This window comes from Lynx canadensis, chromosome B4 (genome assembly GCF_007474595.2).
Source record: "Lynx canadensis isolate LIC74 chromosome B4, mLynCan4.pri.v2, whole genome shotgun sequence".
Lineage (NCBI taxonomy): Eukaryota > Metazoa > Chordata > Mammalia > Carnivora > Felidae > Lynx > Lynx canadensis.
Genome location: NC_044309.1, coordinates 75,905,808 through 75,921,702, shown reverse-complemented (window position 1 = coordinate 75,921,702; position 15,895 = coordinate 75,905,808). Strand labels below are relative to the sequence as shown.

Here is a 15,895-nt window from a genome sequence, read left to right as displayed (position 1 = left end):
ACCGGCAAGCTTCCTTTGGAAAGTCACCGTTCCCTACACTAGGAATCTTTTCCCACAAGGTACAGCTGCATTTGCTCATGCTGGCTTCCGCATTTTCCTCTGGTTCCGAAGCTAAGCAGTGGACAAATGACTTAGGTCTCTGACATCCTCATTTAAGCCCCGAACAAGCTGTCCGGGTGACTTCTACCCCATGAGGCCCAAAGGAAACCAGAGAATGAAATGAAGTCATTTGCTGCCGTGAAACAAATGTGGGAACATTATGCAGTTGTTTTTATTTTTCCAACTATAAAGACTGGCAATTTGTCGATGGGTAACACCTTAGATTAACACTAATTATATTGCTATAAATTTGGTTGAGGATAAGAATAGGATTCAGGAACAAGGGAGAACAATAACAACAAAAATCTTCAAACATTCTTGAAACAAAGAAACACTTTTTTTTTCCTTTAATTAAATGCTTCTTTCCCACAGACTTCCCTAGACTGGTTTGCAGTCTAAGGCCATAGGAAACGAGGCTTTGGGCATTCTGAAGAGACTGCAGATTAAGCTATGGCGCCAAGCAGGAGACTAAAACCCTGACCTGACTGTGTCAATCTTAGGCATGTTCTGGGAGCAGAGGCAGATTCTCAAATGTTTCCCAGCGTTCCTTCCTTTTTACCAATTAAATTTCCGCTTCTCTGGCTAATTCAGTGTAGTACACAATCCCCTCGCTGCCTTTCCTGGTTATACTGTTGTGTAGAGGGAACCTGCCAGGAACGTGTCGCTTCTGCTTAGGCTGCAAAGGCAACTGGACTAGTTCTGATCCATCTCCTCCTGAGAGCCTCAAGAGTAGGGAGTTGCTGAGGAAGGCCTCTTCGGGGAACTGAAAGGTCGGGTGCACTGGGAAGAACATCGCTCACCCTTGGGAAACCTGGCATCGGTTGCCTGTGATTCCTGGTGGAAGTGACCAATCAGACTCAATCCGTACCATTGGGAAAGGTCAAGGGAAAAAACAGCTTCCCCTCCAAAAATGGTAAAGAGGAAATGAGGAGAGAAGAAACCCAAAATATTCAGAATGGCATAAAAAGTGGTATGTGTAAACTTCTTTTTGTTATTACATCTAACTAGAAGTTTCCTAAAGTCCAGTTACCAAGTTGAATTGTGTGGGATAGAGGAGAGAGGCCAGTTGGAGCTGCCTTCAAGAGTTCACAGCTTCAAGCTGAGAGGTCCTAGGTTTGCGCTGGGGGAGCCCCTTTTTGAATGAGGGCTTGGGGGGGATGGGCTCCATGCTGGCTCCAGTTCCATTGGTCCCTGCAGAGTGGGCCTGGCCCCGTTCACTAATGTTTCCTGATGCCTGGGATGGAGCATTCTGATACCTGGAACTAGATGAATACCATGAGCTATTTCTGTAACGACCCACACTGTCATGTCGCCCTTGGTTCATGGGGTCATTCGACTTTTGGCCTTGTGGCCTGTAGCTCTGTCCTCCTCGTCTGTTCCCCGGCAATACCTGAGGATAAAAGAATACAATGTTCAAAGAACTCTGGCATTATGGCACTCTGTCTGTTCCAGTTCAGCTTACAGGAGTATTCTTAAAGCCTAAATTGTGGTATCCCATAGTTGGGACTCAGCTCTCTCTCGAGACTCCCAGAATTCTGTCAGCCAATCTAACTTAGCCACTACTCCAGAATTAATGTATCTTCCACTATTTTACCCCGCCTTTCATCCCTAGGCTCTCCACTGAAGAGGACTTCACTTTTCTTTAGCTGGACACAAAAAGAAAGCTAAGGAGGAAGAAAGAACACTCTTGGGCTGTTACAAGCCCTTGACTGGGCAAGTATCTTATCACATGCCTGAACTCTGAGGACTGTAAGCCATTTGTAAAGATAGTGAACACCTGGAATAATAAAATAAACGTCTTTATAATCTGCTTGGCTATACATTATGAAGCACAGATTAAATCATGCTGCTGTGACATTTAGGACATCTCTCACATTACAACCCAGAAAGCTTATGGCATGTGGTTTTATTTTTGTCCTCCACTTCCAATGTAATACCAGTTCTGCAGGATTGCTAACAGCGCTGCCTTGGATTGCTCTTGTGCATCTTCTTCAAACCAAGAAAAGAACCTCTGGATTATGCTTCAACTCTCTGGTGTTTGCCCTCCACCCCACCAGGTTCACTCTCTCTCCCGGATATATTCGACGCGGTGCTCCTAGGGAGCTGCTGCTTCAGATGCACTCTGGTGAACCTGCCACTGTGTACTCATCTACCTCGAGATGGGTGCATGACTCCCACAGTGACTAATTACCAGGCGATACTACCTACAATAGCTAGGACTCCCGCCAACATCAGAAAGTCAGCAGTCTTGGCAACAGGAAGTCTAAGCTAGCTGGTGGTTTGGAACAGAAGTACCAAATGCTTTCTCTGGAACTAACTGGGGCTGGAGGGATTCAAAATAGGTGTGGAATGGCCATAAAGAGAGGAAGGTAATGTACTGAGCTGTCAGCAACTAACTGTGACAGTCTGGTAACTTTTCTCTATAAGTGGCTTGGTGTGGAAGCTAGGTTACCTCTCGATGAGGCTGGTAGGGCCGGCCACTGGAGTTTGCTATGGGTGCAGGAGTCTCTCCTGGTGCCGAGTTTTTCTTGTTAGCACTTGTAAGGCTGGGAGCAGAGGCACAGGTGGAAGAGGAAGCGGCAGAGGCATCACACGGACTACTCAAGGACATAGACGGAACTGTGCTGCATCGGGATCTGGTTGAGTAGCTGTTCTTTGGATGGGACACTGGACGGAAATAGGAGAAATAGGTTGTCATAGGACAGAAGAGCACGATGGTAAGGTTTTCCCTATTTCTCCACTTCACGATAAGCAATTTGGGACAAAGAACTGTCTACTGGAGTAGTTGTAAAGATAAGCTTATAAAAAAGCAACAGGAAGCAAAATCTCCCTTCTGCCCTCTTCCTCCACTCCTTCCAAATCCCTATTGCTTTTTTTTTTTCCTTTCAAGTTTTTATTTAAATTCCAGTTAGTGAATCCCCCACTGCTTTGTAAAGGAACTCTTAGAGACAGGAGGACAGTGTAAGATCGGAGTAGTCATTCCCCCACCAACTCATGACTTCTCGGCATTTCCTACTAAACTCCTGGCTGCGGCTCCAGCAGCTGACTAAGCCTAGGAACAATAGTATGGGCCATATGTTCAGTTTCCTATGAAGGAACATTCTGAAGTACAGACTTCACAAAGAAAGAAAAAGGTAAATAGAAAGCTAAATCCCTTTTTAAAAATTTGAATGATGCAAGGTATAAATAATCAGGATTAAATATGAACAGAACTAGTCTTTATAATAACATGTATCTTCCCAGGTTCTTTCTGCAAAAATAATCCTCAACTCAAAACATCTGAAAAAATAGTAATATATTCACTTCAAATTTTGTCAGAATTCAATGGCTTAAAACTACCCCCCCCCCCTTTTTTTTTTTTTTGGTTTTAAGTCTGGTCTAATGTTGAGTTCACAATCACTGCTCTAGGTCCGACCTTTCACTTTTATACTGACAGAGAAAGAACAAAGGAGCTGAGCTCAGGGTTTGACCGGTGTGCCCCTATAAGCTCTCACCTTAAGGACCGCCCCCCCACCCCAGCCTTAAAGCTATTATTTAAGCACCTATTATGTGCCAGGAAAGGTAGGTGTTATTATCTCCATTTGGGAGAGGAATAAAATAAAGTTCTGAGAGGTTAATGTAAAGGCAAGGATTCCAGCTCGGTCTGACTCAGAGCTCCCGCTCTTTACACTATGTATCACACACAACTCAACCCAGCAGAAAAGGATGAAAAAATAACATTGCAAATTTAGGGAGCCAGAAAATGCCCATCTTCTAAGCTCAAAGAATCTGCATCCTGTGACTTCTTAAGGTATCTCAGAACTGCTTTTCACAAAAGCAAACAAAACACAAGAGGCATTAAAGCAGAATCAGGGGAGAAGCCAAGCCAAAACTTAGTCTCGGATCAGGAGACGGAGTCCCCTCCTCACCATCTCCAGCGCCCAGAATCTCTCGCCATCCTACCTTGTCCAAATGACTCAATGTCCTTCTTCAGCGTCTCTACATCACAGGTGAACCGAGCTACTCGTCCCAGGTCCTCATCGTATTTACGCTCACTACAAGTGCTGGAGAAAGGACAAAGAAAAGCCTCCAGGTGAGACAGGTGGTATCATGGAATCCATGGCCTCTTATAAACAGATGAAAAAAACTATTTTCCATTGTCTTTTTGTTGCTTCAATTTTACTAAATGGCCATCATATTGCCTATGCCAGGTGACTGATGGAATTCAGCCATTTTCCTAAGGTTCAAAGGTAAGTCTGTTGGGGAGCTTTATGAAATGCTACCTGATGGCCAAAGCCCATCAGAGATGATGAAGAGAAATTGTAAAGAAAGAAGAAAAAGTTTCCAGTAGAGGGCCATCTTTCACTGGTTGGCTACTCTCCACATTGTTCCATTTTATACAGAAGCAAGGCAGCAAAAATGCTCGTACGTTACAACAATGATTCCAGTAAATAGAGGGCTTGGTGTTCTTTAATAGGAACCTCCTTAGGCAACCCACTTCATCCCTTTATAAAGTAGGATTTGTTAGTCCTTGAAGTGGGGACAACTTCTTGAGATGGAAAATCATTCATGTGAAAATCCAACCTTGCAAATGAGAAGGGTTTATGCTGCAAGTAATTTAATCCTTTTAAGCAGACTGAGCTGAGACATAACCAACCCCTTGGGTCAAAACTAACTATCAGTCAGGAATAAAGTGCTCTGGGGGTGTCTTTCAAATAACAATTTCCAAAGTAGCCGGAATCTTTTTTTTTTTTTTTTACCCCCAGATGAAAAGGAGGCAAAAGGAAAAGTTAAAAGCCTACATATCATTTACAAGAATCAAACTCCTCAGAACAGTCCTCTAGCAGGTGGTCTAATTCCACTTTGGATTTTCAAGGGGTATAATCAAAAACATCAGAATCCTTGGGATGGATCTAGAAGCAGTAGATGGTAAAGGAGAAATCAAAATTCCCTGTGAACCCTGAAGTCCTGAGAGTACACTGTGGCTCAGGAAAGCACATGAACCTCTGTAACATAGAGCCTTCAGACATGTAATATCAGTCTGAGAGTAATTCTGAAACAAATTCTAGGGTTTGTTAAGCCAGAGACATAACAAGAATGACGGAAATAACATGATCTGGAAATAAGACATTTAAATTGCACAGCACCCACTTCAGTACACTGAATATGTGGAGAGAAACAGATCCTTAGTCAGCCTGCAGAAATATTTCTAGCAGCTTTTCAACCACGTGGGAAGGAGAACAGATGAAGCCTGTGAGAGCCAGGATTCTCATCTAATTCCAAAGGGGTTTCCGGCTTCTCCCAGATAGTTGAACAAGACTGACTGGCATCTTCATGTCAGTGAAGAAGACTTTCTATAATTTTTAGTATTATAGTTCTAGTTAATCAGAAATGGTAATTTCCTACTGGCATCGTTTTGCTATTTCACCCCAATAGCGTCTAAGGGGAGAAGTGAAAGACTGAGTGTGAAAGACTGGGTCAGAACAATAAGGATACCTGGAAGGTCTTAGATGATTTCCCATCTAGGTTTTTATTTTACAAAGGCTGTTATATAGCCTGTGCAGCAAGTGTTCCTCTTAAGTATGGCAAGAAGTCTCATGTGTTCAGAAAGAGCAGAGGTTAGGGCTCAGGAGTAGGAACAGCAACTCCTCTTCTTCACACAGCTAACGGTTTATACACAATTATTTAGAATTCCAGTGTCCTACAACTACCCACAAATATCCCAACGTCTCTCAGGTCTCCATGCTTAGTCTCAGAAACATTGTTCTTTATAGTAAGAATTTTAAATGTATGAGGGGCGCCTAGGTGGTTCAGTTGTTAATAGCGTCTGGGACTTGGCTCAGATCATGATCTCACGGTATGATTTTAGAGTTTGAGCTCTGCTGTTGGGCTCTGTGCTGGCAGCTCGGAGCCTGGAGACTGCTTCAGATTCTGTGTCTCCCTCTCTCTCTCTGCCCCTCCCCCGCTTATGCTCTGTCTCTCTCTCTCTCTCTCCCCCTCCCACTCAAAAAAGAAATAAACATTAAAAAAAATTTTTTTTAAGAATTTAAAATACATGAGTGTCGAACCTAAGTAATCTTCACAAACAGATACAATACAATATCTCAAGTTGCTCATTTTTCTCTTCTAAAATCAGAATCAACCAACCAACCATTTCAATATTTACTGAATCCCTACTACATGCCAAGGCACTATGCTAGACACTGGAGGCACACTGGTTCCTGCCACTGTAAAGTTCACAATCTAGTTGGGAAGACAGATCAGTCAAATGCATATAAAATGATAACTATGCTATGAACATACAAGATAGGGGGCATGACATGAAAGTTAGGAAGGACGAGCAGGCCAGTTATCTGTGTGCTGGGAGTGGTTGGGTGGGGCGTTTTGTACAGATCGAAAAGCATACATATAGCCCTCCAGCAGGAGGGAAGAGACTATGTTTGTGGGAAGGAGAAGCAAAGATGGCCAGAGAACAAGGGGAGTATGGTGTGAAATAAGATGGTGGCAGAGCCGGACCCTGCAGAGCCCTTAGAGGCCGTGTTAAGGATTACAGTCTTTATCCTAAAAGCAGTGGGAGGTTTGAAGCAGTTTAATGTGGTGTGAGAACAGATATGGAGAGCTGGGAGGGCGGGGCAGTGGCAGAATAGACGGGTGGAATCAGTTAAGAGGCCATTACAGAAGTCCAAGCAAGAGACAACAGTAGCTGGATCACGGTGGTGGTGAAGATTGAAGAGAAAAGGTCAGATCTGAGATTTGGGAGGAGGTCAAACAGACAGGGTCTGCTGACAGATTTAATATGGGAAAGGAGAAATTCCTAAGGCTTCCAGGTTGGACACCTGGATAGATGACAGTACCATTTACAGAGAAAGGGAACATGGAAGACGGTTAGCTTTGAGAAGGGAAGATCATGAGTTCAATATATTAGATATGGCGATGAATTATGGAGATTTGCTGCTTCAGTCCCTGAGGGTAAGAAGAAAGGCAGAAAGGAGAAAGAAGTTTTACCTTGATATCAGCTCTGAGCTCAACCAATTGCTCCTCTGACATTCGAACAGCCACATCAGTCATCTTCTTTAGAAGTTCGGCTTTCTTTTGTCGGCTGAGCAAAATTTCCACTGTGGAGGAAAAGAGAGTAGGACTCTTATCTTCTGCTAAATAGGATAAAGGAGAATTGGAAATATGGGCCTTGCAGTACATATTTGAACAGCCAAAGGCTTTAGCTGCCCACCCATCCAGAAAATGAAAATACCAAAGGTCCAGTTTCCAGCTTCTTGAGGACTCTGAAGGCAGTTAAATGGTAAACACTTTTTATGAATCATAAGACTCATAAATCATTTGTCATTTCTCTTTCTTCTCTTTCCAGTCAAAAAAAATTTTTTTTAATCAAGAAACATATAAATTAAAACAGAAATAGGTACCCAGGGTAAAAAAAATTCACCTAGAATAAATGGGTATAAATGAAAAGTAAAAGCATCCCCCCTACTTCTGACAGCAATATCTCTCTCCCTTCTTTCCCCTCCTTACAGATAGGAGTATGTCATATATGTGGTCCTTTCCTTTACCTAAGCTATTTTTACTTGACATACCTTGAAGTTCATTGCCTATTAATACACTGGCTCTCCTTCACTGTTTAACAGCCACATGGTTTTCTACTACTTAGGTATACTACAATTATTTACTAAGTCCCCTAACGGTGGATACTTAGGTTGTTGACAGCCTTTTAAGAAGTATAATCTTTGGCATGCTCCCAGATGTACAACTCAGATATGGCCACAGAGGATAACAGACAATATGAAAAAAAAAATCTCTCAGAGCAGAGAACCAGGGGTTACAGAGGATGTGAGCCAAAGAAATCCTCCAAGGAAGCAGAACTAGGTGCTGCCATATGAACGAAAGGCGTTTTCTCTGCCACAAGGCCAGGGATTCTGCTACTCCTGCCCAGTACAATTTGATCATTGCTTTTCCAGGTGGCAATTTTTTACTCTAATTATGCTCTTCTTTATATAATATTGGAGGTAGGGGCATTTAACTTTTCCTTTAGTTCATGGGGGTCTCACAACATGCCATATCCAGATCTGTTGAAAGATCTGAAATGACCCCGAAGCCCTGGACTTTCAGCTAAATATACTAACTAGATGAGACTTTGGAGGTGTTGTCATTGAGGAGGAGGGGAGTGTGTTCTCATTTTTTAAAAAAGAGGATATTGGGTAGCTGAGGGGTGGACAGTAGCAAAAAGACTGTTAGCAACTGCATATCCATTCTCCTCTTTTTCCTATCGGAAGTCCAGTGTTTTGGGTACCAATCTGCTTAGGTAAAAATCTACATTTCCTGGCTTTGCTAGATAAGACAGTCGTGTGATATGGTTTAGTCACTGAGATCTAAGCAGAACTCACAGGGCGAGGTTTATAGGAGTCCTAGCCAGCATGTAACATATTGCCTCTCCTCAACTGGAGCCTTAGCAGGGATCTTTTGACCATAGGTACACTCTAAGGATGGCTGAGTACAACGACAGAGAAGCCCGGGTCCCTCATGTCATTTTGGAGACGCCCTGCCAGCCCTGATCACTTACCTCTGGATTTTTCATTTCATGAGAGAAAGAAATAAACTCACATTTATTTAGGCCACTCTGTTGCATGCAGTCAAACTCAATTCCTAACTGTTATACATAGAATCCTGTAACCCACTTAGAAATCAGCCAAATTTATGTTAGAAAATAACTAGAATTTTCCAAGAGCTACATCAGGTATTCCAGAGAGTTGAATGCCTTTAGCAAGTTTACTTATTAGCCTGATTGTCACGGATATGCCACCCATGGGCTGCCCTCCCCACATGAGCTTAATTAATAAGAACACACTTTCCTCAGTAAGTGAGGGATATGCCTACAAAAGTTTCTTGACACTAAGGCCCAATAGTTACAAATGATCTACTGGTCTGGCTCCCAAGATAAAACCTGTCTGCCATTTTGTGTCAAATCCATTTGCTCTCAGGAATCTGCATTCTAGGATTCTAAGACAAAACTACAGATCCCATCATGGAGGAAATGTGTCACGTCAAGAACTCCACACAAATCAGTGGACCCAATTACACAACTTTGGACAAGCCACATTTTCTCCAAAGGACTCATTTCTTCATTTATTAAAAAAAAAAAAAAAAAGGAAAACCTAATTACCTCATAAGGGTAATATGAAGATCATAGAGAAATGAATGAAAAAACTCTGAACTGTGAAGTACTATGAACATACAAATTAATAAAACTATTAAACGTGTAAGAAAAAAAAGAAGCACCTTCTTGATAGTATTGGTAAATGATAATTACATTTACTAACACTGAGATCCAGGATTTTAGCATGAGAGAAAGGAGATACAGATATACAACTGACAAAATTAAGTAAAACTGTAGCTCTTAATTTGATAAAATAAGATTTGCCATGAATTGATAATTGGTTGAAGCTGGACGGTAGCAGTTAATTATATCAGCCATTTTGAAATGTTTGGCATTTTCTATAAAAGATATATTTTTAAAAAGCACCTTCTTCTCAAAAGTAAGGACTATGTCTTCTTACTAGCTTTATTTGAAACTTTATGCTCAAAATAGAACACACAGTACACGAATAGACCGAAATGGTCACATTTAGAAATTTCAGGATATACCACTCAATTTAAATGAATCTCACCTCTGAAAAAACAATGGACAGCACCTGTTCAACATTTCAGGTCAAAACAGATCAAAAGAGAACTCAGCTCAGTGCCTCCTCTGGCCCATGAGCATCAACACAAATGGTTTAATTGTGAGTCATCACCTCAACCTATTGCCATTCGTAACAGTCTGAGAGCAGGTTAAAAGAAACAACCCTCCAAATTACAAATCTAGCATTCAAAGCATGAAGGTCAAACCTGCTGCTGAAAAGCCCACATCAATCCCATTGTAGAAGCTGTAACAGATACTCCCTTCTTTCCATACAGCTGTGTATCTTGTACCTACCCTCAACAGGAATGACAAAAAACAGGTATCTGGTTCTTTGGTACAAAACCCCACAAATTACCCAAGTTAGACTCTATTCCTCCAGAATCTATTTTAGTAAGCTTTCAAGGAATCCTAGTCATGGTATCCTAAACCCTCATTTCATTGACTTCCTCTAACTAATGATAACAGACACTGAGTGAAGACTGTTCTACAAACTGAGAAAACCAAGAAAGTTCTCAGACAGGTAATGACAGTGATGCATACACTAAATTGTGGGCAAGCTGGTGAAGTTAACTCGATTATGCCCAAACAATTTTTTTTTCCAAGTAGAAAAAAAAAACCCAATGGAATTATTCAATCACTGGAAGTAAAACCCCAAATAAGACAAAACCCAGGCACCTGGCAAGGATACTTTATTTTCCTAAGATGATGTGTGGTGGCAAATACCATGATGCCAGTCCCTCAGACACTGACATTCAAAATATTAACATTCAAAAATATTAAAAACCAGATTCTTGTAAAGTTGTTTCACCTGACAGGATTCATATGCCAGGGCAGTACAGCTTCTCAAGATTCTTCAAATAAATATATAAACTCCTACAGTGACATTTATATTGAGCTTTTGTTATGAGGGTTGAAAGGCCAGTACCTACTAACTGTAATAGCTTTAACTACAGATCAGTCTTACTTGCTTCAGCTTTCACTTTTGTCCATTTCAGCAAGCAATGCCACTTCTCGATCCATTAAACTAGGAAAACATGACAAAGGAAAAAAGGGTTGATCAGAACCTCAAACAGAACTAGCACATTGTTAACAGAGGAGACAGACTTATGAGTTGTTTCACTGAAGTATACTACAAAGTAAACCCTGTGTGGACCACATAAAAATTGTCTTACCCTCAGCAAAGGATATTTTAAGGATTCCAATAATAGACCTGATTCCCTTTTATTTCTTTTTTTTCTTTAATTCCCTTTATTTCTGGGTATACAGTAACCAGTAGCTAGAAGTCCAAGAATTGAGAACCAGTAGGTGGCAGTAGCGAGCTACAGAACACTTCTAGCTAAACTGTGCTAAAGCAAAAGTTCTGGAAGTTACGTATTTCCACATACAAAGTCACATATTTTTTATTTTATATTTTGGTCTATAAAATCAGACAGCTTTGCTTCTAATACATTTTACCAGGCAATATCCGTACTAGGGCATGGTAAATTTATCCACAATTAGGATTTTGTATATTCTCAACACTTTACCACAGTTGCACCAAGTCCACTGGCACTTTAGTCTATTTTGTCAAAGTTTTTATTTAAACTCCAGTTAGTTAACATACAGCGTAACAGTAGTTTTGGGAGTACAATACAGTGATTTAACAATTCTTTTTTTTTCTTTTTTGATTCAACAATTCTTATTTTTTTAATGTTTGTTTATTTATTATTTGTTTATTTATTTATTTTTATTTTTCCGAGAGAGCACAAGCAGGGGAGGGCAGAGAGAGAGAGAGGGAGACACAGACTGCAAAGCAGGCTCCAGGCTCTGAGCTGACAGCACAGAGCCCAACACAGGGCTCGAAGTACCCAACCTGGAGATCATCACCTGAGCCAAAGTTGGACACTTAACTGACTGAGCCACCCAGGTGCCCCTTGATTCAACAATTCTGTACATCACCCAGTACTCATCACAAGAGGTGTCCCCCTTAATCCCCATCACCTGGTCAGCCCATCCCTCCCCTCTGGTAACCATCAGTTTGTTCTCTGTAGTTGAGTCCGTTTCTTGGTTTGTCACTCTCTCTCTCTCTTTTTTCCCTTTGCTCATTTGTTTTTGTTTGTGGCACTTTAGTCTTAAAGAGGCAGAGTAGTTAAAAGACATATATACATTGTGCTGGTTTCAGGTAAACATTTAATAATCCAGAAAAAATGAAATCAAAGGTTTCTGATAGGCTTTCTACAGAAAATGAACATCAAATGGGTACTGGAATTTTCTCCAACTGCAAATGTAAATGGCACGTAAAGCTTTCTATGTTCTTGTAAAAGAGCCCACTACCTTCAACATATAGAAAGACAGTAGTTTGCCCTAGTCTGCAACCTCTGGATACAAGTAATTTTCCTTACCGTATCAGTTTTACTCAATGGTGAAATAAAAATCTAAAATTTTGATACTTGCCCAGACATGAAATGTTCCAACTCTCTTTGAATTTTCTATTCATTCTGATTTCCCCTTTTGCAAAGGAATAGATCTACAGGGTTAATAAAAGTTCTACTCTTGTTTCTGATTGTAAACTAATCACATAGACACACATACATAAACATATACGTATACATATATATGAATGCTGATTCAATTAGCTCAATATTTTGTGATGTTAGCAGAAAGTAGTTAATACAGGGACTATAGTGTGAGGTATACAAAAAAGATAAGGCAGGGTCATTTCTCAAGGAGCAAATTCCTTTATATGAAGTGCCAGAGAACACAGGTTTGATAAGAATTATGTATGATGTGGGGCACCTGGGTGGCTCAGTTGGTTAAGTATCTGACTCTTGGTTTCAGTTCAGGTCATGATTTCACAGTTCGCTGAGTTTGAGCCCCACCCTGGGCTCCATACTAACAGAGCAGAACCTGCTTGGTGTTTTCTCTCTCTCTCTCCCCCCCCCCCCTGCCCCTCCCCTGCGTGCACGTGCACACTCATGCTCTCTAAAAAAAAAAAAACAAAAAAAAAAAAACATCATTATGCATGATGTTAATAAACAGACTTGTAATGAAACAAATTTGGATGGCATATTAATCCAGAAGCACCAGACAAGAGAGAAGATCCAACTATTGTAGGGTAGCAATACTCTGCTAAGAAAGCATTCTCCAAACCTTGGCAATACTTTGCTCCGAGAACTCTAGCAGCATTTGGAATACCTAAAAGCAAAACAAAAGCACAACTGAGACAGGAGCTGCCAGGCCTCAATTTTGACCCTACCTCCTCTCTGTTGCTGAATCACCTTAAGATGCAGACGCTGTGTCCACCAGATGACAAATTTGTCTCTGGCAAAGCTTGTAAAATATTTATTAAGACTTCCGCAAACAAGTAAGCTTTTTGCAGCTTACGATCTTTATTATGAAAAAGTAGAATGTCACATGACATGTTTAGCAAGAAAAAAAATTCTGCGTCATCACAATCAGACTTTTCTGTGGCAGTAGGAGCTACGAAGTACACTGTGTTGGATTTTTTTCCCCCTGTAGGGATGACTGGAATCCATTTAAATAAAGTTTGTTTTTTTGATTGACTCACTGGTGATCGTAAGAAATTCAGAGGCAGTGTATGGACAACTATCTGCCCATGCCATTAAAAAAAGTGCATATTTTCGTGCCCAAAAACCCCACTATAAAAAGCAGTAAGTGCTTCTATTTCTTGTTTGTTGTCTTGCCATCTATTGATAACATCTACAAAAGGTCTTATGTCGTCGGCCAAGTATTAAATAGAGCAATCTACTGGTTAACCGAGACTGTTGGGATATTTTCTCAGAGAAAAGCCTGATGAACATTTGCAATTTTCCTGAAGATTTTCACAAGTCTTTAAAACACAAAAATGAATATGGGGCGCCTGGGTGGCTCAGTCGGTTAAGCGTCCGACTTCAGCTCTGGTCTTGATCTCACAGCTAGTGAGTTCGAGCCCGCGTCAGGCTCTGTGCTGACAGCTCAGAGCCTGGAGCCTGCTTCCAGTTCTGGGTCTCCCTGTCTCTCTGCACCTCTCTTTCAAAAATGAATAAACGTTAAAAAAGAAAAAAGTAAAAAGTTTAAAGAAAAGCACAAAAACGAATAAATGCTAAAATATAAATGCCTGATAGTTAGCTTTTGTCATTGTAATGTTCAGTGCCTGACACTAAGCTTTGATTGTCCAGACCTCCATTTCAAAGACATCTCAGATAAACAGACTGCCAGCTGCACAATAAAAAGTCAGGCTACCCCACACAGGAAGTTCCTCTTTTAGAAAGCCCTGAGTGACCCATATAACTTGAGTAACCCTACTTTCCCTTCCCACGCTTTAATTCCTGCTCTTATGTTTTAAATTCACCAATAAAGAATGAACCCACAAAACCTTAGGTAACCCACCATCACCTGCAATAAAGGCATAACCCCGGTCTGGGCTCTATTTAAGCACCCTGTGCTGTATGGCACTGGACGTGCCATGTCCCCTCTAGGACATGTAAGTAATAAAAGCTTGTTTTTTTTCCAAGATCCCTGATGGCAGTTGTTGAGGTGTCTTACAATCCTAAGAACCGCCAGGGCTGATCCAGCCACAACGCTAGCTCAAATATGGCCTCATTACAAGTAATATGCGGCCCAGGTGAATGCCCCCCGGGCGTTTGTAGCTGAGAGCATTGCCATAGATAGGCCGAGACTGACCAAAGCAATATAATAATAACTTGCCTCCTAAAAGTACATCACATAATGTACTGCAACTGTGTAGAATGACCATATCTTTAGGTCATCAATGCTAAAGCATTTTAGAGGTGGCATGTCATAATGCCTGCAGCTTTCAAATGGTTCCACCAAAACACATCATACACACACACACTCTGTACCATCCTTCCATGTCTTTTGTCTCTTTGAAAGTTTTCATAATAAAAAGTTGAAATAAGTGCATCACAAATAGAAAAGGTGGGAAGAGTTCAAAAGTGGACAGTAGGGTAAGCATAAAGATAAATAGCAGAGGCTTTTTTTTTTTTTTACGATTAAAAACAAGAGTTTATCGTAATATTGCTTTCTAACAATGCGGAAACTTAAGCTCAAGTTTTTCATCTGTTCCTCAGCTAAACGATGGTCTTCATATAGATCTGTGGCCAAGAGATTCAAAAGTACCTGTGGTTTGAGGTAACAGTTTTTTAGAGGCCATAACCTGCAAGCAATGAGTCCTCTCAGAGAGTGATGAAAAGCTCATTCAGACAGTCAGACTTTGTTACCTTGCTCGTGCCAATACACAAGGACACTGAGCTTGCAGTTGTTGTCTCAAGGTTTTCCTGAATGGAAATACACCATAATCAGCATCTGATACACTGGATTCTGAAACTGCTAATGAAATTTGGCTAAATATTGCGGGGACTTAGACACTAGGTCTTATTAAGCCTATGCCTTATAACAGTGTAGAGAATTTCCACATCATTTCTTCAGTCATGAAAGATGGTTTTAGATGACTTGTCACTGCCACTAAGGGAAAAGACTGGTAAATGTCTGAACGTTCTGTATTGCCTTCCTTCCTTACTAGGACTTTTTACTATCTTCACATTTGTTTAATTTATTCTAAAGCTTCTATGTAATTTATTTAGTTGCTCAGAATAGTTTTGCCTGTAGTACTATTCATATCTCTAAGATATCTTACATGTCCATCATTTGAAGCAAGCCCTTTAATTAACGCATTTAACATGTAGATTATTGATTCTAGCTATTGCCTTCAGTATTCCTTGGTACCAAAAAAATGTTAACTATCATTTGTTTATGGTTGCTGCATTAGAAGACAATGTTATGGGGTGCGTAGGTGGCTCAAGTCGGTTAAGCATCCGATTCTTGATTTCATCAGCTCTGGTCATGGTCTCACGGTTTTTGAGTTCAAGCCCCACATCGGGCTCTGCGCTGGGAGCCTGCTTGGAATTCTCTCTCTCCCTTTCTCTCTGCCCCTTCCCTGCTCGTGAGCTCTCTCTCTCAAAATAAACAAATAAACATTAAAAAAAAATTTTTTTTTTTAAAGAAAATAATGTTATAATGGAAACACATCTCTGGCAATTCCACAGCCAACTATTTCAAGGGATAATACTCTAAACCACTCACTAATGTTAGAAAATATTTGTACCTGATTATATTTGCTGAAAACCTAAA

The 15,895-nt window shown here is 40.8% G+C and overlaps 1 protein-coding gene across 1 annotated transcript in view; it reads right to left on the bottom strand.

Annotated features, from left to right (window-relative positions):
- Window positions 1-247: 247 nt before the first annotated feature.
- Window positions 248-15,895, bottom strand: part of SPATS2 (spermatogenesis associated serine rich 2) — a gene marked incomplete at its 5' end in the record, with an annotated part of 49,687 nt that continues 34,039 nt past the window's right edge. The window contains 7 exon segments of the mRNA XM_030322256.1: window positions 248-1,489; window positions 2,552-2,766; window positions 4,042-4,133; window positions 4,347-4,357; window positions 7,084-7,193; window positions 10,731-10,749; window positions 10,751-10,790. Of these exon segments, the coding sequence (XP_030178116.1) occupies window positions 1,178-1,489; window positions 2,552-2,766; window positions 4,042-4,133; window positions 4,347-4,357; window positions 7,084-7,193; window positions 10,731-10,749; window positions 10,751-10,790 (799 nt within the window).